Genomic DNA, 24,376 nt, shown 5'->3' on the forward strand with positions numbered 1-24,376 from the left:
CATGAAACTGCAATTGGCAGTTTATCAGTATACCAATGTAATAATGGTGTCTTTATGCAGTAAGAAATTAGTAGTAGTAGTGGCATGTGATGCAAGAAAGCAAGTGTATGAGCTTATTCAGAATCAGCCAAAAAAAAAAAAAATTTACAAAACAATTCCCTCTAAATGTTTGTCCAGTTTCTCCTTAAATTTATTTAACCTATCAACTTCCACAATGACAGATGGAAGTTTGTTCCAGGAATTAACTATGCACTAGCTAAAGGCAAATTTCCGCACATCTATTCTACATCTGTCTTTCCTCAATTTGAATTTATGCCCCCTTAGGTTCGTAATCTGAACAAGTGGAAGAATCCCATCAGAATTCAGCGTGCTCAACCCATTCAAGGCCTTATACACCTCAATCAGATCACCTCGCAGGTGCCTAGTCTCCAGCCGCTGCAATTTGCAGAACTTAAGCCTCTCTTAACCTATAATTAACCCATAATCGCTTAGAGCTCTCATAATGCAAAGCTGAACTGCTAACAAATAATAAAAAAATAAATGAAACTAGGCTGTAGGTGGTGGCATTAGCAGTGCACATAGCATATCAGCTGATTACTATAATTTTACATAAATTTAAATTAAAAGCAATTGAAAAGATACTGAAGAATAAAAAATTTAAATGTAGTAAAAAGAGCAAATTGTAACCAACTGTATGTTGTTTAAAACATAAGTTAAATTATGAACGTTACTAATCAGTTAGCAAAGTCCATGAATGCAAAAAAAATGGTCGAAGTATAGAGGAAAATAATGATAATATTGGGAGGGTACTAAGTTAAGACTAAATGTGTTGCAGAAGGAATGCATACTTGTTAATTTAGAATATTTTAAATGAGAGGCCAAAAATGAATATATTGACTGGTGTCTTTGATAATGCTGAAATTGAATAGTGCGAAATATCACTATAATGATATAGAACAGTGGTCTCTAAACGTTTTTGGTTGTGCACCCTTATTTTACTTAAAAGGACTAGCATGCACCCCAGAATAAAAAAATTAAAAGTTTAATATGTATATTTTTATTTATAAATCATTTACATGGAAGGCATTATATCTAAAATCACATATAATTTTAAAAGATCACAAATAAAAAAAATACAAAACAAAATTAAATTGAAGTTCAAGCACAAAATGATATGAAATTGTTAATGTAACAAGTGTAGTAAATGTAATGTAATACTATTTGTTTTATTTATAAATAATGTAAATAAAAAAAGAATCACTTATATAAAAGAATCACAAATATAAAATCACATATGATTTGAAAAGATCACAATCTTATTCAATGCAAAAATACAAAACAAAATTAAAATTAAAGTACAAAGTGCTATAAATAAAATCAACAGCATTTTTAGTGGGAAAAATGTGCTTGAATATTTTTCATTATTGTTGTGTATCTTGGTTTCATATTTTGGGACACAGCTACCTGAAGATCTGGTTCCAAGTTAAGTTTATTTTTAAACGTCATTTTAATAATAGTCATTGCAGAGAAAGTCACCTAATATAGGTACGTTGATCCAACTGGAAGGATTGCTTCACTCGCTCTGCTTACCAAGTCACCCCATGGATCATCTCGCACACCCCGCTTTGGAGACCATTCACAACAACTTGTCCAATATACATAGTGCAGCAGTTGGAAAACAAAACTGATGCTAGAAAATAAAATAATAATCGCATATATGTGTAAACTAGCCTTGGTTTATTTAAAGTAACTTTCCCTTGCAATCTCACACACACACACACACACACACACACACACACACACACACACACACACACACACACACACACACACACACACACACACACACACACACACACACACATATATTTAATCACATCTATATAATTACACACTGCATGCAATGATCATGAAGCAACTGGAACAACTGGTGGAAGGCCATGACTAGTATACTGTTCAGTGTTCTCAGCACAGCTTTTTGAATTGGTGTTGATGTCATGAAAATAACAGCCTTGAGCTTTGGGAACAAAAAGAAGTTGTACAGGTTTAAGTCTGGTGAATGTGGGTACAATGGTACATAGACTTGGTGTGTTGTCATACAAGAGGAATCAACTGCCAAATGGCAGCAGTAACACTTTGGCCATTCTGCATGAACTCTTTATACACAATTCCCTTGTTATCATAGAAAGTGATGAGAGTGGTTTTGATTTTTGACCTTTCTTGACGAAATTGTTTGGCTATGGGAGAGTTTGCTGACTTTTGCTCATCACTTTATTGCAGGGTTGTACTGAAAATGCCATGCCTTGTCACCCATAATAATCAAATTCAGGAAGTTGGTTTGCTTTCAGCTGCTTCAATGAGTTCTCTGCAGTCTTCAACTCGTGCCTGTTGTTGACGGTCACTTAATGAATGTTTAACAAACTGCACAGAGACTTTGTTTTCTTCAAATCCTGGGTTATTATTTGTCAAATGGTTTCCTTATTAATGCACAGATTTGAAATCATTCAGAGCATTGGTCATTTTGTCATTGGTAATGATTTCCTGCATCTTTTTGAATAATTCTTGCATTCAAACCATTTTTGCTGGGCTCAGATGTTTGTCATCTACCAGCGATGCTCCTTCATGAGCGAAATGTTTATGCCACTTGAACACATGCACAAGACAGACAATTCTCTCCATACACTTGCTTCATCATTTGAAATGTTTCTTCTGCATGTTTGGCTAGTTGAACACAAAACTTGATGTTTGCTCTTTGTTCCACAACACAGACACAGGAGAGACGTGCATTCAGCTTAAACCATGTTCTGAAATGGTGGCATGTTTTGCTGACCTTGATTGTGGTACATGCTTTCATTTCATGTTTGCTTCTAGTAGATGGTAGTACTACCACTTGCCTCATAACATTAATCTCGTTTTCCAGTTACTGTAATTCTGGTTTTAAAATTAGCCATATGGTGAAAGGAAACCACAAGCTTTTGCTGCACTGGCAAAAAAAAAAAAAAAAAAAAAAAAAAAAATGCAAATTATGCACTTTCTTCCTCATGTGAGTAACTAACCAGTTGATCTTTGAATTTCTTCAAACTGTCACCCTCAACTGCCTTCTTGTTCCAGTAGTCAACAACTCACTGGCTAAAAGAAAACTACCCACAATGTAGTCTAGACCTCTTCCCCTATAATTTGAATTTATGACTCTTAGTTCTGGAATTCTTTATAACAGTAAAAATTCCACCTTCATTCATTTACTAACCGCCGGCTTTCAAACTCTGTTGCCCACATATTTGAAGTCTTTCATAACATGGCTGTCCTTTTTTTGATATCACCATGTTAATTATCATTAGCAGAGCATATGATGCAAGAAAGCAAGCTTATACAGCATCAGCCAAAAATGAGCCTGCTCAAACTATTCAAGGCCTTATACACCTCATTCAGATCACCTTGCAGGTGCATAGTCTCAGAGCCGCTGCGACCCTATTTGCTGCTAGTAAGCAAAATCCAATTTGCTGCCCCAAAATATTTTGATTAAAAAATAAAATAAGATGTAAATAATTATTATTAATTTATTGAAAAAGAAAAGAATTACAACATATCTCACATATAATATAATGAAACAAGAAAAATAACAAAATCACTGAAATTCTGGAAATAAACTTTAAATTCTAAATCATAGTAATCGTACTCCATCACAATAATAAAATAAAAGGAAAATTATAATGTTAAAAAAAATTACAAATTATGTTTCCTTGCTTTAAGAGATGCGAATTTATTAATTATTTCATTTATGTTTATTCCAAATGATCATTTTCCATTGAAATTATTGCCAAATTAGAGAGTTGTTGTTGTCACAATGTCGATCGTAAATAATTTTTCATTAATTTTAATTTTGAAAAACTCTGTTCCCCTGAGCCAACTGAAACTTGAAAAATTGGCATTAGCGTTAGTAGTGGGATATGATGCAAGAAAGTAAGCTTATACAGCATCAGCCCCAAAAAAAAAAAAAAAAAAAAAGGGAAAAACCCATTCATCTCCCGATCCACTCCAAAAGTTTGTTCAGTTCTTGCTTGAATTTATTTAAGCTATCAACTTCCACAACAACAGATGGAAGTTTGTTCCACATTGAACCACTTGCTGGTGCCTCTGTAGCCAGGTGGGCAGGAGCAGCAGTGTGTAGCACATGCTTCTTGATTAGACAGGGGTTCGAGCCCGTGACCACCAAGTACGGAAGATGCGAAAAGATCAGGGAATGACCACCGCATATCCCCGGAGCAATATGGCCTTAGTTGCTAATGCTCCTAAAAACCAAATAACAACAACAACATCAACCATTCGCTGGCTAAATGCAGATTTTCAAACAACTGTTCTACAACTGTCTTTCCTCAATTTGAATTTATGCTCTTGTAAGTGCGTAATCTGAGCAAGAGGAAGAATGCCATCAACATTGAGCCTGCTCACCTCAGTCAGATCACCTCACAGGAGCCCCTAGTCTCCAGAAGCTGCAATTTGCAGAACTTAAGCTCTTTCTTGGTAAGAGCAGCTTTGTCTCATTTGCATAAATTTTTATTGCAACTACTACATTTAAAAAAATATCTGTAAAATTGCTTCTAAAAATATATTGTAACATTCAAATGGAGTAACATTGTCTTTATTGTAAATTTGAAGTACTCTATAAGTTCTTCAAATAATGCTAAACCATCAATATCAAACTCGTTATGATCAATGTCACTTAATTTATTACGTAAATCTTTGCAAAGATTTAAGAAATCATATTACCATTTTTTTAAATTCAGAAATTTAAAATATTTCTACATATTCTTTCATATTTCTAAACCTTTCAGTTAATGAGAAAATTGTTGTGTCCATAATTTGAAAGAAAAAATTAATTTTGAAATTTTGTTGTGGATCCTGAATAGCTTCCTCTCTGTTCATAATCAAAATTACGTCTTTTCAATCTTTTCCTTACAGTGCTTACTTGTGGAAACAAAGCGGCAATGCCAATGATAGTAGCCATATTATTAATTTTTTCGAATGCTTCCTCTGTTCTATTTACTTGAAAATATTCCGTGATTTCCCATTGGTAGGAGTGTAGGGCATGTCCCCCGTACTACTACTTGATTTATATGCAAAAGCACTGGTGAAAGAGTTCAAAGAAGAGCAGAAAGGAGGTGTAAAAGTAGGAAGGAGGAAGATAAAGACAATAAGATTTGCAGATGGTTAGATAGATTACTAATAATGAAGAATTATAGAGCTCCTTGGACATCTTGAACAGCACAATAAAGGAGTAAAATATGAAGATTAACAGCAATAAAACCAAGGTAATGTTAATTGGAACAGGTCGACAGATACAGATACTTGGGAAGCATAATGACAGAAATTGGGAAAAGCCTGGAAGAAATAAAAACAAGAAATTGGGAAAAGTAATAGAAAGGAACTATTGAGAAGAAATTTCAAGGAGGAATTAAGAAAGCAAATGGCAAAAACATTAATATGGTGAAATATTAATTAATAATACTATATGGATCTGAGACATAGACACCTAGACACACAGGGAAAGAGGAGATTAGACACCTAGAAGCTTTCGAGATGTGTGTGTGGAAGCGATTGGAAAGGGTTAAATGGGTGGACAGAGTGAGAATGAGATTTTGTGGAAAGTAGAAGAAGAAATGTTTGTAAAGAATTAAGAATGAGACAAAATAACTTTATAGGACATGTATTGAGAAGAGAAAGCATGCCGAGGAAACGGATTGAGGGGTAGATGTGTGGAAACCTGCCTGAGGGCAGAGAAAAAGAAGATTTTATAACTGCAAAATATAAATATGAAACACAGATCTAGATAAGCAATTAATGTGCCTGCAATTTTATGTAATGTATTTATTTCAAATGAATTATTTGCCTGTCGTGTTGAATGCTGGTAAACGATGGAAGTCACGCTGATTGTATAAAACCAATCAGAAGACCAGTGCGACTTCTGGTAAGTGGGACAACTGGTTGAATAGATTTTAAGATTAATGCTAAGTTGCAGAATGATAATCCCTTTAGCTCTTAATTCGTGCTTAACACTAATTGACTCAGCCTCAATTATCTCAATAGGTGTGAACTATGTGTCCCCAGTAAAGTCTCTCCATATAATCCGTCCGTTATATGGAAATTTTATTCGTTCTACTGAAACTATTATAAATGTGTAATTACCCACAGGAATTTAAAAAAATTGCAAATATCAAATTTTTTTGGCACCCTCCTGAACTGCTGCCCGTAAGCGATGCTTACCTCACCTACCCACTTGCGGTGACCCTGCCTAGTCTCCACATGCTGCGATTTGCAGAATTTAAGCCTTTCTTGGTAAGCACCCCTTTGTTCTCATCACCAGTCTTGTTGCCCTTCTCCATACTCGTTCTAGCAACTCTATAGCCTTCCTAAAATGAGGCCTCTAAACCTGTATGCAGTACTCAAGGTGTGGCCCCACCATTGCCTTATACAAGGGGATAATCACCTCCTTATCCCTGCTAGCAAAATTCCTATATATCATTGACAACACCCCATCACCTGCTCTGGCAGCCTCTCTGCACTACTCAGAAAACTTCATATCTGACTGTACAGTTACCCTGAGGTCTCTTTCATTCTCCACTACCCTTAGTGTAACATCATACGGTACATTTTTCTGGGGTTACTGATACCCTATGCAGTACTTTGCATGTCAATGTTTCAGTTGCCACTTTTCAGCACACCTGTCCAACTTTTCTAGATCCTGTTGCAGTAGCATACTGTCATTAACAACCCTGCCAACCTTTGTATCATCAAACTTGGACATTGAGCTAGACACATTATCTTCATCATTATCATTGATAAATATACAAAACAACAATGGGCCCTGCACTGAACACTTGAGGACTCCACTAATAACATTAGTCCAAGTAGAGCAGTGTCCATTGATTACCACTGTCTTCTCTCACTCAGTGATCCATTTATCCATTGTAGCAACTTGTCCTTAATGCCATACTGCTCCAATTTGTACAGGCCTTCCATGTGCAATAGTAACAAAAGCTTTCCTGAAATACCAGTATATGATATCAAAATTATTTTTTACATCAAGTTGTTTTGTGACCACATCATAACATCTAATCAAATTGGTCAGACAAGAGTTCCCCTTAGAACTCTTAGAACCACCTTATGTATTTGCGATACATTGGTGCTGCTTCACTCCAAAGGAATCTCTCCTGAATCCAAAGATGCTCTCATAATGAACTTCAGTGGTTTAGTCCACTCTCTGGCTACCTGCCACAAAATTACTGGGTATATGCCATGAACTTCAAGAGCCTTACTTGCCTTTAGGCTTGAAAAATTTTCAAATAAACCATCATCTGTAATTTCAAAATCACTAATTTCATTTTGTTCAGCCTCTCTTCAGCATAAAGTGTCTTTCATCAGTAAAGACCAATGTGAAGTACCTATTCAATTCATCAGCAACATCACCTGGTTTATTCTGGGCTGGCAGAAGTAAATTCTGACTCAGTAAAAGCTCTTTTTTGCACTCAGGCTGCTTTTGATAAGCACGATCCCACTACCTCTTCTATCTTCCCTGTATTTCCTAAATACATTATACATACCATAACAGAACTTGTCATCCCTAGTTTTCATGTAGCACTACATTTTGTTAGCCTTATTATGTAAGAATTAGTTGTCCTAATAAAGTTGGAATTCACTCATTATTGGATAATGGTCTATCATTTTGAGGGTTTAGTGTCAAACAATGTTAACTACAAAATTGCATTTTTGTTTTGAGACAACTTTAGTTTTAATTTATACAAAAACAATGCATATCATGTCACACAGCTGTATGTCTCTAGTACTTTAAAAGTACATTTCCGGTAAACTAAGAAAATGTCAAATGACTTTTACTTGGTTAATTACAAAAATGTTTACTGCAAAATCATGAGTAATTAGTAAATAATTAATGTTGTAATTAAGGATAACTGGCAGGTAGAAATCCATTTTCTTGTTTCTAAGCCATAGGCAACAGCTCACACTTGAAAGAAACTAAGAAGCCTTATTCCTTTACTGACTCAACTGGCAGTTTATAAGCTGTTCTGAAAGAGAAACTTATAAACTGCCGGGGGAACATTTTCTTTATGATAGTGTGAATTTGACTTGGCAGTCTTGTGTCTGGTATCTTGTGGAAGTGAGTTAATGTGTTCAAGCAAATCATGTGCCAAAATACTTTTCAGATCCAATAAGTTATAAACTTTAGTTTTCCAAGAAAAATAAGGTGTTGGATTTTTGTTTAGCCAAATTTTATTAGTTTATCCAGCCTGAAGACATTTTTGGATTCTTAATTTTCTGATGAAATTAATGTAAAGTTTTGTATTAGGTTATTCAATCACATCAGGAAAATTCTTTTCTGATAAGACACTATCAGTAGCTGTTGGAGCACCAAGGGATGGCAAAGACTTTGGAAAGGTGGGTTCAATAAAATTTGTTTCATTTAACTCTGTTCTTTTAGTAAGGTGCTAGCATAGTATCAGGGGGTTTTGTATCCATTTTCTCTACAGAAATAATACTCCTATCCTGCTTAAATCAATTTGTATTTTCAAATTAAAGTATGTGCTTTATCTTGGTATGAAGAAAATCTGTTTAGTTTAGTTTATTTTGATTTTATGGTAATTACAATAGCAATGTAAAACTTTTTAGAGAAAGTCTTACTTTACTGTTGTAATTAAAAGTGCCTACAGAAAGTAGTGGCTGTACTTGTGGTTGATGCCAAGTGGTGACCCTGTGTTGTGTTCTGCCTTTCAACATTAGCAGTGGTAAATGATGCAAGAAAGCAAGCTTATATTACGGCACCAGCAAAAAAAAAAAAAAAAAGCCTTTCATTTCACCTACGAAAGTTTTCTAGTTCTTCCTTGAATTTATTTAAACTATCAACTTCCACAACAACAGATGGAACTACAGATTGTTCTACACATCTGTTTTGCAATGATCCTTTCTCAGTTTGAATTTTTGCCTCCTCATGTGTAGTCTGAGCAAGAGGAAGGCTACCATCAGCATTGAGCTTGCATCATCTGCAAACTTGAACAGTAAAGTCTGATATGATTTCATCAATATCATTAATAAATATAGAAAACAACAATGGGTCCAACTCTGAACCCTCTGGGACTCCTCTAACAACATTAGTCTACAAAGAGCAGTGTCCATTGATAACCACTCTGCCTTCTCCTACTCAACTATTCCTTTATCCATAGCAGCAACTTGCCCTTAATGCTACACTGCTCCAATTTGTATAGTAGTCTTTTATGTGCAACAGTATGAAAAGCTTTCTTGAAATCCAAGAATATGATATGAAAATTATTTTTTGCCTCCAGTTCCTTTGTGACTGCATCATAGTAACCAATCAAATTGGTCAAATAAGATATCCCCTTAACAAACCCATACTGCGTTCGAAGTATAATTGCAGCCCTTGTCTAAATGATCCTGTATTACTTCTTTTACCACTGACTCCATTATTTTCCCTGGAACAGAAGTTAAACTAACAGGCCTGTAATTATTCGTGTCACCCTTCGATCCTCCTTTGTGAAATTGGGATACATTCGCATATCTCCAGTCCAAGGGGACCTCCCCTGAATCCAGGGATGCTCTCATAATTATGGCTACAGGTTTGCTTATTCCTTCACTGCCTCCCTTAATATAACTGGATCTATCCAGATCTATCACTTTTAACAGAAACTTGGATGTCCTCTCTCATCTTTACATAGAAGAACATTAGTAAAAGAAATATTCAGAGAAGGCTATTTATCTGTTCTCTTGTAATTCTGAAGAATTGCTTTAGTTGAATTGTTTCACAAGCATGACTGATGGAGTTCTCTAAAAGAAATGGGAATAGTTCTGCTGATCATTAAAAGGAGAAGTGTTTGTTACTGCTGTGTTATTAGCATTATGAGACATTGATTATGAGAGTTATATATTTTAAGTTTTCTATAAAAAAAAAAAACCTGCCCCAGTAATGAATATGATATTTAATCTTGATAGTGAAGAAGTGAAGTATCAGTGCAAAAATCACCACACTTAGGTCTGAATATCTTTTTTTTTAAATAGCCAATAAGAATATGAAGATATTTATGTTAATAAATATATTAACACTTTGTGGATTAATTTGAAACAGAGCATATAGGAGAGGTCATATTGTACCACACTACTTATAAAAATATCTGAAATACTTTAAATACTCTGGAACTGGGACTAGGGAACTGATCAGTGGGAACAGGAGCAGATAGAGAATAACACTCTAACACTTGAAAAACAGAATATAAACTAGTTGAACTAAACAAAGTTGAACTAAATAAAGTTGAAGAAAACAAAATTAAGCATGCTGGGACTGCAAACCTTAGAGCTTTAGAGCTGAAACTAGAACTTCTGAGCTGAAATTAATACAAACCATATTATATCAAACCTAGGGGAGAAGAAAATCTACAGAAAAACAGAAATTATGAAAAATTATCCTTAGAAATCAGAATAGAAAGAGAACATCCACTGGTATGCAAAACTGCCTTCAGCAAGCACCAAAGGCTGTTTTATAATGCATACTAATTCCCCCAAAAACAAATTACATCACACCCAAAGATGGGGCATAAGTTTTGAACAAGAGAAAATGTACATGCCACCAATGGTTTTATTTAAAAAATTTTTTTAAAAATATATGTTTTCAATATAAAAAAAAATGGGTTGTTCTCACGTGTGTGTGTGTGTGTGTGTGTGTGTGTGTGTGTGTGTGTGTGTGTGTGTGTGTGTGTGTGTGTGTGTGTAACAGATTGAAAATGTAGACTGGCTTTAAAAAAGAGCAATTTTGAATTATTTCTTGTCGATAAAAGCTTTTGAAAAATTAGCACTTAGGAGGAAGCACTTCCCTGACTGTGATGGGGTGGTTGCTGGTTGCACATCCATTGGGGTTAAGAGATAAAGGATAAGAATGACAGGTGGACAAAAATATTAAAGAACTTGGCAACCCATAGGTAAATGAAGTAGAGGAAGAAGAAAATGGAAACATGAGCTATCCTAAATCCAATAAGCAATGTGCTTAATGGGAGAAGAAAAAGAACCCCTGGTAACCTGCCTTGATGGGAATAAAGATTATTTATTTAAGAAGAAGAAAAGGAAAATTAAAAGGATCAAGAAGGAGCCCTTAAATTCTCTGACATGAAGACACACTTTGTTACATGCATTGAGGGCTATCGAATGAATTCACAGAAGAGACTAAGAAAAATAAAACAAATATCTGCCCTTTCTCTATTAAAAATACTGTATTGTGAGTATTATATAGTGTGATATCTTCAGAATAAAAAAAAAATATATATATAAGCTTTTTTTCAGATGAATCAATGAACTTAGTGGCAGGCAGAGAAGAAATATGCATGGGACGATTATAAATTGTCAGGGATAAGAATCCTGTAATGAGTACAATCTAGTGTGTAATTAAATTACTCATGGGTTAGGTACATTAATGCAGATTATAAGACGTATTTAACTAAAAGTGCAAAGAAAAGTAGCAAATTCTTTGTATATGTTAATACTGGAAGGAAAGGGATGAATTGCATTGGTTCTCTAGAGATGAAGGGCATAACTATTGATCCTGTACAGACTGCTGATAGATTGAATAAATATTTTTCATCTATGTCCACACATGAAGAAAACTTTAGAATATCTTGGTTAGCAGGTCTATCAAATATTGATTGGAAGTCGAATGATTTTATAATAACAGAAATGAAGATGGAAGACAAACTGTTGCAGGCTGAATGTGACAAAAATAAAAAAGGAGTTGTTTTTTATTTTTTATGACAAAAAATAAAGTTGTTTTTATGACAAAAAAAAAAAAAAAAAGTAGTTGTTGGTGACTCTATTGTCATGGAAACGGGGAACATGCTTTGTAAAAAGGATAGGTGGAACAGGACCAGGGTATGTCTGCCAGGGGCAAAGGTTGATGACGTTGTAGAGCGGATATCATCATTTAAGGGCACAAAAGGTGATATAGTTGTACACGTTGGCACTATTGATATCAAGAGTAGGAGACTGGCAGAATTACTTAACAACTACAGGTCACTGTTGAAAAAAAGCTGTGAATTAGGGTTGAATTTGAAAGTGTCTGCAATTCTGCCCAGACACGATAGGAGGGAGTACATGATGAGAGCCTTGTCGATCAATTTGGCCCTGGAAAGATTGTGCAAGGCTCAAGGGGTAGAATTTTTTTCAGCCTGAACTGTACTTGTTAACAGGAGAGACTGCTTCTACAGGGATGGGATACACTTAAATAGAAAGGGTGCAAGAATATTTGCTGATGCTATCGAGGCAGTGTTAAGTGGGTCTGAAAACTGCTAGCTTGGGGGGGGATACAAAGACTAATAGATTAACGGTAGCCACTGGCAGAGGTGAAAGTGATTTTTGCACTGCTTCTATTGGAATGAGCAGAAGCCTGAAAAACAAGATGCAGGATATTTCAGAGACTACTGGGAGTCATTGCGGTAAAAGTAAACACATAGGTTGTGTTAGGGTAGCTAAGAATAGAAACAGGTGCATGTATACTTGCGTGTACACCAATGCTAGGAGTTTAGTAAATAAATTTGACGAATTTGAGGTATTGCTCAAAACATCAAAGGCAGATATTGTTGGGATATCAGAAATGTTGTATCACACAGATATAAGGAATGCAGAACTGGAATTTGGGGAGTACAACGTCTACAGAAAGGATAGACAGGATAGGAAGGGAGGAGGGGGTTATGCTATTAGTTAAGAAACACATAAAATCCAAGGAAGTGAAGCCAGTCGACATTGCTGGACAGTGCAGTGTCGAGTCAGTTTGGTGTGACATAAGCATTCGGAGATCAAAATTGAGAGTAGGAGTGTGCTATAGGCCTAATGACTCTGATGAGTATAAAAGAAACTGTACAGGGAAATAGAGTGGGCCAGTAAATCAGAGAGTCTTATAATGGGAGATTTTAATTTCCCAGATATTGACTGGAATTTGGGGGCTGGTCACTCACACACTAGCAAGGCTTTTATGGATTTATTGGATGATTTTTTTCTACATCAGCATGTTCGGGAGGCAACTAGAGGGAGTAATACTCTTGATTTGATTATCAGTAATGATTCTTCATGCACTAAGAATCTGCAGATAAACGAACCACTAGGTGGCAATGATCACAGTGTGCTAAAATGGGACTTACTCAAAGAGGTAACTACCATCAGGGGTAAAGAGAAGGGTTATTGCTTTCATAAAGGCAACTACGATGGTCTGAGACAGTACTTAAATTCTATACAGTGGGACCAACTGATGATGTTACCAACAGCAAATTCAAAATGGGAAGCATTCAAAGAACTTATCTTGGAAGCTACTAGGCTTTACATACCAACCAAGAAATATTGTTCAAGGTTTAGGCCTAAATGGTTGTCACATGAACTAATGAGACATATGGCAGAGAAGAAAAATGCATGGGATACATACAAATTAACACGTGACACAGAAGCCTATGATAGATACAAGTTGATCTGTAACCAAGTTACAAAGGAGGTTAGGCAGGCGAAGGCAGATTACGAGAGATCCTTGGCAAGGGATGCGAAGAAAAACAGCAAAGAGTTCTTTACTTATGTAAACTCTAGAAGGAAGGGAATGAATCAGATTGGTCCACTTGATATCGATGGGTCAACTGTAGATTCTCAGGTAGATAACAAGCTAAATGAATATTTTTCATCGACATTCACACATGAGGAGTTATTCAGCAAGGGGAATGCCAGAGGTATTGTAGCTATTGTATTGTATTCAACTCGGGCAGTAAGCTAGAGAATCTTGTAATAACTGAGACTAAAGTGGAGGAGAAATTGTTGAAGATAAACACAAGAAAGGCACCTGAGGTGGATGGGATATATCCAGTTATATTAAAGGAGGCAGCAAAGGAAGTAAGCAAACCCTTAGCCATAATTATGAGAGTTTCCTTGGACTCAGGGGAGGTACCCACAGACTGGAGATGTGCAAATGTGACCCCAATTCACAAAGGAGGATCAAAGGCCGACACAAGTAATTATAGACCTGTGAGTTTAACTTATGTTCCAGGAAAATTAATCGAGGCACTGGTTAAAGAAGTACTGCAGGATCATCTAGACAAGACTTCAGTTATAGCTCAGACGCAGCATGGTTTTGTTAAGGGCAGGTCTTGTCTGACCAATTTGATTGGATACTATGATGTAGTCACAAAAGAACTGGATGCAGGGAATAACTTTGATATTATATATTTGGATCTTAGAAAGGCTTTTGATACTGTTGCACATGGAAGACTGCTGCACAAATTGGAGCAGTGTGGCATTGGAGGCAAATTACTGCTATGGATAAAGGGGTGGTTGTGGGGGAGAAGACAGAGGATGGTAATCAATGTACAGTGCTCAACATGGACTAATGTTATTAGTGGAGTCCCTCAGGGTTCAGTGTTGGGTCCATTATTGTTTTCTGTATTTATAAATGATATTGATAATGGTATATCAAGCTTAATGTCCAAGTTTGCAGACGATACGAAGGTTGGCAGGGTTGTCAAGGACACTACTGATACTATGCTGCTGCAACAAGATCTGGAAAGGTTGAGCAGATGGGCTGAGAGGTGGCAAATGAAGTTTAACATTGACAAATGTAAAGTACTACATATGGGAAACAGCAATGCCAGAGAAATGTATCAACTCTGTGGTACTACACTGACAGTGGTAGAGAATGAAAAGGACCTGGGGGTAATTCTGCGGGTAGATTATGAAGTTCTCTGAGCAGTGCAGACGGGCTACAAGAGTAGTTCATGGTGTATTGTCAGTGATATACAGGAATTTTTCTAGCAGGGATAAGGAGGTGATTATTCCCTTGTATAAGGCAATTGTCAGGCCACACCTAGAGTACTGTATACAGGTGTGGAGGCCTCATTTCAAGAAGGATGTAGAGCTTCTGGAACGAGTACAGAGAAGGGCAACAAGATTAGTGAAGGGAACAAAGGGGTGCTTTTACGAAGAAAGGCTTAAGTTTTGCAAATTACAGTGTATGGAGACTAGGCACCAGCGAGGCGATGTGAGAGAGGTGTATTAAGCCTTGAATGGTTTGAGCATGCTCAATGCTGATGGGATTCTTCCTCTTGCTCAGAATAATCATCTGAGAGGGCATAAATTCAAATTGAGAAAAGACAGATGTAGGATAGACGTGCGGAAATTTGCCTTTAGTCAGCAGGTAGTTGGTTGGTGGAACAGTCTTCCATCCCTTGGAAGTTGATAGCCTAAATAAATTTAAGGCTCAGCTGGACAGGTATTTCAAACGAACAGAGGGGTGAAGTGGAAGTGTTTTTTGTTTTTTTCCGGCTGATGCTGCATAAGCTTGCTTTCTTGCATCAAATGCCTCTACTAATGCTAAAAGCACCTGGGGCTGATGGAATCTATCCAGTTATATTAAAAGAAGCTGCAAAAGAGATAACCAAGCCTTTAGCCTTAATAATAATAATGAGGGCTTCCTTAGATTCATGAGAGGTTCATAGAGATTTGAGGTGTGCAAACATATCTCCTATTCACACGGATGGTTTAATGGAAGTAGGTAACTACAGACCTGTAAGTTGATGTCTGTGCCAGTTAATACAGTAAATAGTTAAGGAAGAGATGCAAGATCACAAGGGTGAACCTATAAGGCAATTACTGAAGGGATTTTTTAAAGGGAGCTCAGGACTGACCAATTTGATTGGCTACTATGAAATTGTCATAAAGGAACCGGATGCAATGAATTATTTTTGATCATATACTTAAATTTCAGTAATGTTGCAATACACATCACACACACAATATTGTTGTGAAAATTTTGATCAATGTGGCAGGCATTAGAGGCAAGTTATCACTATTGATAAAGGGATGGTTAATTGGTAGAAGAGGGTTAAAAATGATTATTGCTCTTCATGGGCTAGTGATGACTGAGCTATTATTGCGGCCAGTGTTGGACCCTTTACTGTTTTTCATATTTGTTAATGATATTGATCTAGGTATTTGAAGTTTGATGTCCAAGTTTGCTGATGATATAAAGGTTAAGTGGATAATGACAATAATTGGGTTGTAATACTTCAAGATTTAATTATATTAAGCAGATGTGCTGAAAAGTGATAATTGAGATTTGACATTGATAAATGCAAGGTAATTAACTGTTAATTTTCTGGTTTTTCCAGAATATTTCAGGAAATCGTACTTTTTTGGAGTTTAGTAAGCTTTATGATATATGATTTTCAAATATGCATGTTTATATATATTTTTTGATCATATTACTATGATAAAAAAATATATATGTATGATCATATATAAATAGGGGACCATAATGATGAAGTTTTACAAGAACTTGAATGGAATGTGTTGAGTGCAGGCATGCAAATGCCATTTTTTTCATGCCCACTTTTTCGATTGTTTTCTCCAAAGGGCATCATGAAATTGCTGTATAACTGCTTTGTGGTATTTGTGGTTTGCTGTTTGACCATGCAGAAAAAAGTCATAAAGAATCATGCCTTGCGAGTTAATGAATTTTATAACACGATCTTCATAATTAATTGAGATTGTCATGGTTTAATTTTTTAGGCCTTTCAGAAGATGGAGTCTTTTATTGAGAGGACTGGGCCTTGATTCACCCACTATTTGCCATGAATAATGATGGACAAAGCAAACTGTCGGTCAGCATCAGTAGAAACATGTTGCCGAAATTCTGACATTCTTAAACTTGCTGCCCTCTCTGATCAAAAGCAAGTATACAAGGCAGTAACTTGGCCAAATCTTTTAAATTAAATGACATATAACAAATATCAATGCTGCTAGCTTTGAAGATAGTTAATGTTGATTACTTCTGATCAGATGACTAATGTGAGAAATTTAATGATTGGTAGTTTAAAAGGCTTTGAATAACATGTAGAATCTACTCCACAAGCTTTTAACGTTTCTTCGGTTTCTGTTTTTTTTTTTTTTTTTATGTGAACCCGAAACACGAGTGGTATTAGAACCTATAGTACTTAGTACCGTGCTTGGGTTGGAGGTTGAGAAGACAAAAGAAGATATTTATGGACATTGGACTTGAACTTCTGTAGATTGTAATTTTCAGGAAATACAAAACGGCAGTTGAATGAATAAATGAGGAAGATGAAAAGTTGGTTCTGTGGGTTTGAAGTTGGACAGTAAATGGATGTTGACTGGTGGCGGCATGTGTTCGGACTGTTTTGAAAGAGAGAGTGGGAATAATAGAAGCCAATTCAGAAGAACAGTGCCCATGGAAGTATCTGAAGAAGAGGCATGCAGCAGAAACAGTACGTCTTTGTGACAGCGAGTGAAGAGACTGTTACAGATGAGTCGTTAATTAACCTAACTGCCCTCTTCTGAATGGAACCTAGAAGCCTGAGAGAGGTTTTGGGGCGTCACCCCAGATGTGGGAACAATATTCCATGGCAGGGCGGATTTGTGATTTATACAGAGTGAGCAGCTGTTTGGAAGAAAAGTAACGCCGAGAGCGAAAGAGAAAACCAAGTTTTTTAGATGCAGAGGAAGCAATATTTGTAATGTGCTTGCGCCAAGAGAGATTAGAAGTCAGGGTAATCCCCAAAAGAGATATATCATTTTGCCTAGAAATCGGAGTGTCACTAAAGATAAGCATAGGAGCAGAAGAATCCTTTTTGGAGATATAAGACAAGACTGAGTTTTAGAAGAGTTGAAATCAACTAAGTTGTCTTTGCCCCACTGGATAATTACCTGAAGATCGGCATTTAAGGAATTGGTAGCAGATTTTCGAGAAGTTGAAGCTGATTGAGCAGGACAAGGTTCTCAAAATGGAAAGTGGAATTCAATGTGCTATCATCGGCAAAACTATGGATAGGATTTCCAGTCAGTGGAAGAAGGTCATTAATATACAAGAGGAAAAGAGTGGGAGAAAGAACTGAACCTTGGGGGACACTGGCATTAGTGGAGAAGTTAGAAGACAGAGAGCCATCTACCATCACCCTCAGTGAGTGATCAGAGAGAAAACTGGATAACGAATTACTAAAAACAGTTGGCAAACCATAAGATGGAAGCTTGTTTAGAAGACCTTTATGCCAAACACGATCAAAAGCTTTTAAGATATCAAGAGCAACTACTTGTGTTTCACCGAACTTTTCCATTGAATTAGTCCATAAATGGGTAACATAAGCTAGAATATCACCAGTGGATCGACACTGACGGAATCCATACTGGCGATCATTGATCAGACTTAAGGTTTCTAGGTAGTTTAAGAGTTGGCAGTTAATTGATTTCTCCATTACTTTAGAAAGAGTAGAAGTAATTGCAATGGGATGATAATTGGATGGGAGGGATTTTTCACCCTTTTTAGGAACTGGCTGGATATGAGCAAATTTCCAAGCAGAAGGAAAAACACCTTTGGAATAAGAAAGTGAAAAAAGGCGGCAAAGGATAGGAGTAAGTTCAGGAGCACAGGTTTTGAGAACAAGTGGAGAATATCATCAGGACCTGGAGCTTTCTTAGCATCAAGATTCATCAAAATCCTTCTGATATCCTTTTGATGGAAGACCACAGGAGGCATTGAATGGAGCGTGTTGGGAATGGTGGGAGGTGTTTTACCAAGATCATTAATACATGAGTTGGAAGAAAAATGGGATGCTAGCAGGTTAGCTTTATCCTTCACTGAAGTGACAATAGAACTATCTATTTTTACAGAGGTGGGGGGGTAGAGATGGGCAAAAGTTGCAGCTAATAGCTTAGGAAAGAGACCAGAATGCTCTGTTACCATTAGGGCAAGAAGCAAGTTTTCTACTCTTAGCCTGTTCAAAATCTAGTTTGGACTGATTAATAACTGCTTTACAATTGTTGCAAGCTTTGGTGTAGGCAGAAAATGAAACTGAAGAATTGGTTATTTGTTATTTGGTTTTTTTTTTTTTTTTTTTAGGAGCATTAGCAACTAAGGCCATATTGCTCTGGGAATATGCGGTGGTCATTCCATGACCTTTCCGCATCCTCCGTATTTGGTGGTGACAGGCTCGAACCCCGGTCTAAACAAGAAGCGTGTGCTACGCACTGCTGCTCCTTCCCACCTGGCTACGGAGGCGCCCTGAAGAATTGGAAACAAGTCAATTACGATATGCAACATTCTTCTCTTGAACAGCCTTAGCACATTTATTGGAAAACCAAGGTTTAGATAAAGGACGAGATTTTAAAGTGGAGTGTGGGATAAAGGATTCCATTCCTGCAAGAATAATTTCACTGACACGATCTGAGCAAACGTTGACATCAGAAGTTTTGAAACAGTAATCCGACCAAGGAAAAGAAGAAAAGAAGTCTCGCAGGTCATCCCATTTTGCATTTTTGTAATGCCAAACAACACGAGGTTGAGAATAGCCATGAGATAAAGGTTCCATTGGAGAAGAGACACTCACCAAGTTGTGATCTGAAGTGCCTAAAGGACCTCTCATTTTGACCGTGTACTTAGAAGGATTGTTTGTGAGTAAAAGATCAAGCATATTGGCTGTATGATTAGGATTGTCCGGTATCCTTGTAGGTAAATGAACAATCTGTGCTAGGTCATTAGTAATTGCAAAAGCTTCAGCATCTCGACCAGCTGGGCTGGTGTGGTGTAGAAAACGGAAGAAAGCTGGAGTTGTGAACATTAAAATCACCAAGGAAAATTACCTCACTATTAGGAAAGTGGGACTGGAGAAAGTCAAGTTGCAAAGAGAGGAAGTCAAAGAGCTCCAAGTGATTAGTGGAGTTTGGAGACAGCAGATGAATTTGACACAATGAGGTAGAGAGATTTTAAGCCAGAGAAGATCAAAGAGAGGAGATTCCAAATTGCCAAGTCTCTGACAGGGAATACCAGAACAGACATATGCACAAGTACCACCTTTGAGGCGAAAGGAATCATACAGCGAATAATTTGGGCATCTGAGATGAGCAGTAGTTGAATCAACCGATAACTGAGATTCTGTCAGAAAAAGTACATGGGGTTTGGCAAACTGCCAGTGGAAATGGACATCTTTGAGATTAGAATTGAGACCACGTATATTTGTGAAATGAATTAGGAAGTGCTTGGGAGGTTTAGATATTTTCACAGATAAGCTTGCTCTATTAGTTTGACAATTCATGGTGTATTCAATAGTAAGAAAAAGTGGGTGGGACATGCTGTATGAAGTAATGAAATTTTTGGATATGGCGTACACGTGGTAAGAATATACCCAGATCCTTGACATAACGTGGCCTCGACAATGCTCCCCGCATACACACTCGGACTTCCTCCAGTCACTATCTGGCAGAGTAGAGGTAGCAAAATTATACACTAGCTGGTCCGGAAGCCTCCTAGAGAGTTACCAATAGGTTCGGTCCAGTGTGCTAACTAGCGGCCGGCCTGCGAACACCGTTTTAGAGCTGTACCCTCGAAATGTAAGGAATATTGGATCTCGCCACGACGTTCATCATAACCTCAAAAGTCATCAATCATACTGCATGATGGAAGAAATAGGGAAGGGTTGACCGGAACTTAGCTCTAGAGACTAAATACGGGTTCCACCACTTCAAGCCTCCAATAAGCAAAGTGGTGGTATTTCACCGGTTGATGAGAGTCATCTACCACCTAGTACTGCCTGGTAACATAGGGTGGCGGCATTCCTCCATGTGGTGTGGGCGCCACATCTCGACCCCTGCTTATGTTGGTTCATGTAGAAGATATTTCTTGTCATTGCAGATTAATACTAGCAGGCTTCCAGTCGGAAAAGCCAATTGAACATAATTGAATATTTGCAGTTCCAAATATTTTACAACAAAAATAATATATACTATTTGTTGAAAGCGAATATATTACACAGTCAAGATTTACCTTTCGTTGTTTGCTAATGTCCTTGTATAATATACACTTGAAAATCGACATTTTTCATTGGAAGTTAAAGAAACACTATTCACTTGTATAGGTCCAATTTCCACCAACATTGCTATCCACTTTCGTGATAAAATTTTGAGCCAGCGACTAGGATGCTTCATGGCTTTTATGGGAATGTTTTCATCCACTGCTTCCGATTTTTCACCTCCAATAGAAGCATAATTTTCTTGCTCCACTATAGGATGTCCCATTACTTTATCATCATCAGAAATTTGCTCCGATTCATCACCTTTTTTCTGCACATGCAATAGTTGTAGTAGTTTTGCAATACTTTAACATACTTCTTCGTTTTTTGTTTCTTCTTGTTTTTATATTCTGCTCCACTTAATTCTTTCCTCAGAAACATCTTACCCGTGTAATGAATCCAATAATTTTTTAATGATTTTAAAAATTAATATTTGGTGACTTTTTCTCTAAGATATTTGAGTAATTTTAACTGACTCTTTCATTTAATGAGTTAAAAACACTTACCTTTATTATTTGCACTAATCATAAAATTTTACTACTATTAAATTAGTAAAAAGGTTAGCGATAGAAACACTTTTCTAAATGATAATATTCCGTTTTCTCATATGCCGTGTCTACGCTTCTCTTACTTTAGTCCCGATTGAACCCCTCTTCTTGCACAAACACACGAAAGTCCATTGTCTGTGACTTGGTGCCACAATCATTTAATACAAATTCTGCACAAAGTATACACGTAACACTCAGATTGTAATTCTCAGATTCAATGTTTTTCAGTAGTTCCATAAATTTCCAATGACCAAGTGAGGATTTAGATTTAATTTCGTTGATGCATTTTACAGCAATGTTCATCACATTTTAAATATTCACTATCTTGGAACATAGTGACTCTCTTAGTGAATTATGCAATGAAAAATAAATTTTTCAGCATATAAACTTTTGCCCATATCCTTTTTCAAATATGATCTATGGTAGGGAAGAACAAGCACCCTTGTTCTTCCCGACCATAGATCTCATGCTGTCAGTGGATATTCTGATTTAGTTACTGTATTCAAGTTTGAATTCTAACATTACTTCTTTTATCTTATTAAATATATCTTTGCCCGTTGTTGTTTTAAGTTGAGTAAGTATAACAGTTCTTCTATTTTCTGTTACATTAGAATTTCTATCCATTCCTCTGATAAAAATAGATAGCTGTATCTGCCAAATCACCTCCAAGGGCTCACATCTAGTGAGTATGGGCTTGGCACACGCAGGGTCCTGAGCTGGATATCATCATTCTTCTTTTTCTTGATGATTCCCTTCTACTCCTCTCTCTCTCACTCAGAGTAACTCGGAAATTTTTTTGGCTGGTGCAGCATAAGCCTCAGGCCTCCTTGCACTATGTGGCTAGTAATAATAATAATAATAATAATAATCAGTGCTTTCGTCAAAAGCCAGTGAATAATAATAAAAAAATAAGAATAATAATAAAAATTTATGGTATGGCCTTGCCTTAGTTGCTTCACCAGTAAAATGGAAACCAAAGCAGTCCTCTCTTTTTAAATTACGCCATTATTTGAAATAATGGTGTTTTGATCTATCAAACTTATTGATATTGGCTTCAAAGCTGTTTTGCTTATCTTTATTGCAGAGAACACAAGATTGAACACAGGATTGCTATATGGTTTTGGCTTTATAGTGGTATATCACATATTTATTGTGATTTCTGCTTTGTATACTATTTCTGAAAATATTTTAGGAAGATTCTCATTTGTTCTTGAAATGTTATTTGAAATGTTCAGCTTATCAAGGTAGTGATTTATTTTATGTTAGTATTATTTTTCAACAGAACAAAAAACATTCTTCCATATATGAAGTTCAGAAGAATGATATTTCAGTTATTTGCATAATAGAAATAGTGTAGATGCAAACTGGGAAAGGTAAGTCACTGTTCATGGAGTCAATAAAATTTTGAAATATAGTATAATATCTGAAATTGTTATGTCCATGCAATCAAATGCACAGATTTTCAATCTTGTTAAAAATAACAGAATTCACCATGTCTTTGACAAATAAATCTAGTGTATTTCTATTTTAAAATGCAGAAAAGTTGGATCTTTGCTGTGAACAGACTTTTTAATGCAGATTTCCTGAACAAAAAAAGCAAGGAAGGCTACTGTTCCTTCTTTAAAAAAAGTATTCCACATCAATAAATAATAAGTATTTTATTGTAAGCAGATACCTTTAATACAGTAATCACATAGCATATTTAAGTTTACCTACCTTGAATGTCATTTGGGTCTTATGCTTTCAGTTTCTTTACAAACATAACATAAATTACATGCTGATTAGATTAGAGCAACTGTACAAAGGGCAAAAGCAAAGTACACCTGCACAAATATAGAACAGTCTGTAAAGAGTTAGGAATAAAAAAATCTATATTTCCCCCACTCTAATCTCTGAGTTTTGGAGGCTAAAGAGACTACACTAAACTTCACTTTATTACTTTAACAGTAGACTACTAACTGGTAACTTTGACATGTGATTTTGGCTGTTCTGGTGTTAAGATTGCTTCTCTTCATTATACTTTTGTCTTTACTGTATGTGATCTCTTTGCCTCCCATCCTCCATTGATGATTGACAGATTTTGGGCTTATGTTCTCTTTATAAACAATACTGTTATCCACTGATCTCAAGTTATTTATATTGATTTTAATTTAATGGCACATAACCTGGGGATAAACCTGCTATTAATTAAAAATGGTATCTCAGAGTTTTTAACTACTAGCAGGTTTGCTCCTGGATGATGCTAGTAAATTAAATGATATTAATAAATTTAGATTGAACCATGGATAACATGTCATTTCTAAAGTGAGCATAAGTCTCTTGCTTTCATGGAGAGAACAAAGAGCCCCCAGATGAAAAATTCAGAAAAACAATGCAGACAAGCTTTGTTTTCTCAAACTATGGTGTGAGTTTACATTATGATCTTTGATTAGCCTTATTTCTTTTAAGAAGTTAATGAGGTTCTTAAAACTATTACAGTAATTGGAGAAAGATATACTAGTATGTTTTCAGGCATATTTTACCTGAATTAGGTGAAAAGAGGCATCCTTGAAAGAGCTGTATTTGAGTTCTACTTCATGTACATCAAAATGCAACTAGGGAAAATGCATTTACTAGTGAGCTCCATTGGTTGTAGTTTTGATAATAAATGGGCACCAGAAATTTTTAATTTAAATTCCTGTGACTTTTGGCAATGGGTTTCTTGAAAGATTGTTTATAAACCCTACAATCCAATTTATTATAACTGAAAAGTGTAACTAGATGAGAAGTTTTCAGTATTGATCAACACTTTAATAACTAGGCTTAATAATTGTACAACTAGCCTTAATAATTTAAAATAAAGGTGATCCATCACGGCTTTGAATTGATACTCTCAATACTTTGCTCTGAATGTATTTTGCAGTATTTTATTAACTTCAGCTAATAAATAAATATCTATTT

At 36.1% G+C, this 24,376-nt stretch overlaps 1 protein-coding gene across 1 annotated transcript in view; it reads left to right on the forward strand.

The window, feature by feature from the left end:
- LOC150091190 (integrin alpha-9-like) overlaps window positions 1-24,376 on the forward strand; it is a 570,795-nt gene that overhangs the window by 124,168 nt on the left and 422,251 nt on the right. The window contains exon 8 of the mRNA XM_090382714.1: window positions 8,360-8,448. Coding sequence (XP_090238840.1) covers window positions 8,360-8,448 — 89 coding nt within the window. The remainder of the gene's footprint in view (window positions 1-8,359; window positions 8,449-24,376) is intronic.

Source organism: Mastigoproctus giganteus, chromosome 1 (assembly GCF_048544385.1).
Source record: "Mastigoproctus giganteus isolate SK-2022 chromosome 1, ASM4854438v1, whole genome shotgun sequence".
NCBI lineage: Eukaryota > Metazoa > Arthropoda > Arachnida > Uropygi > Thelyphonidae > Mastigoproctus > Mastigoproctus giganteus.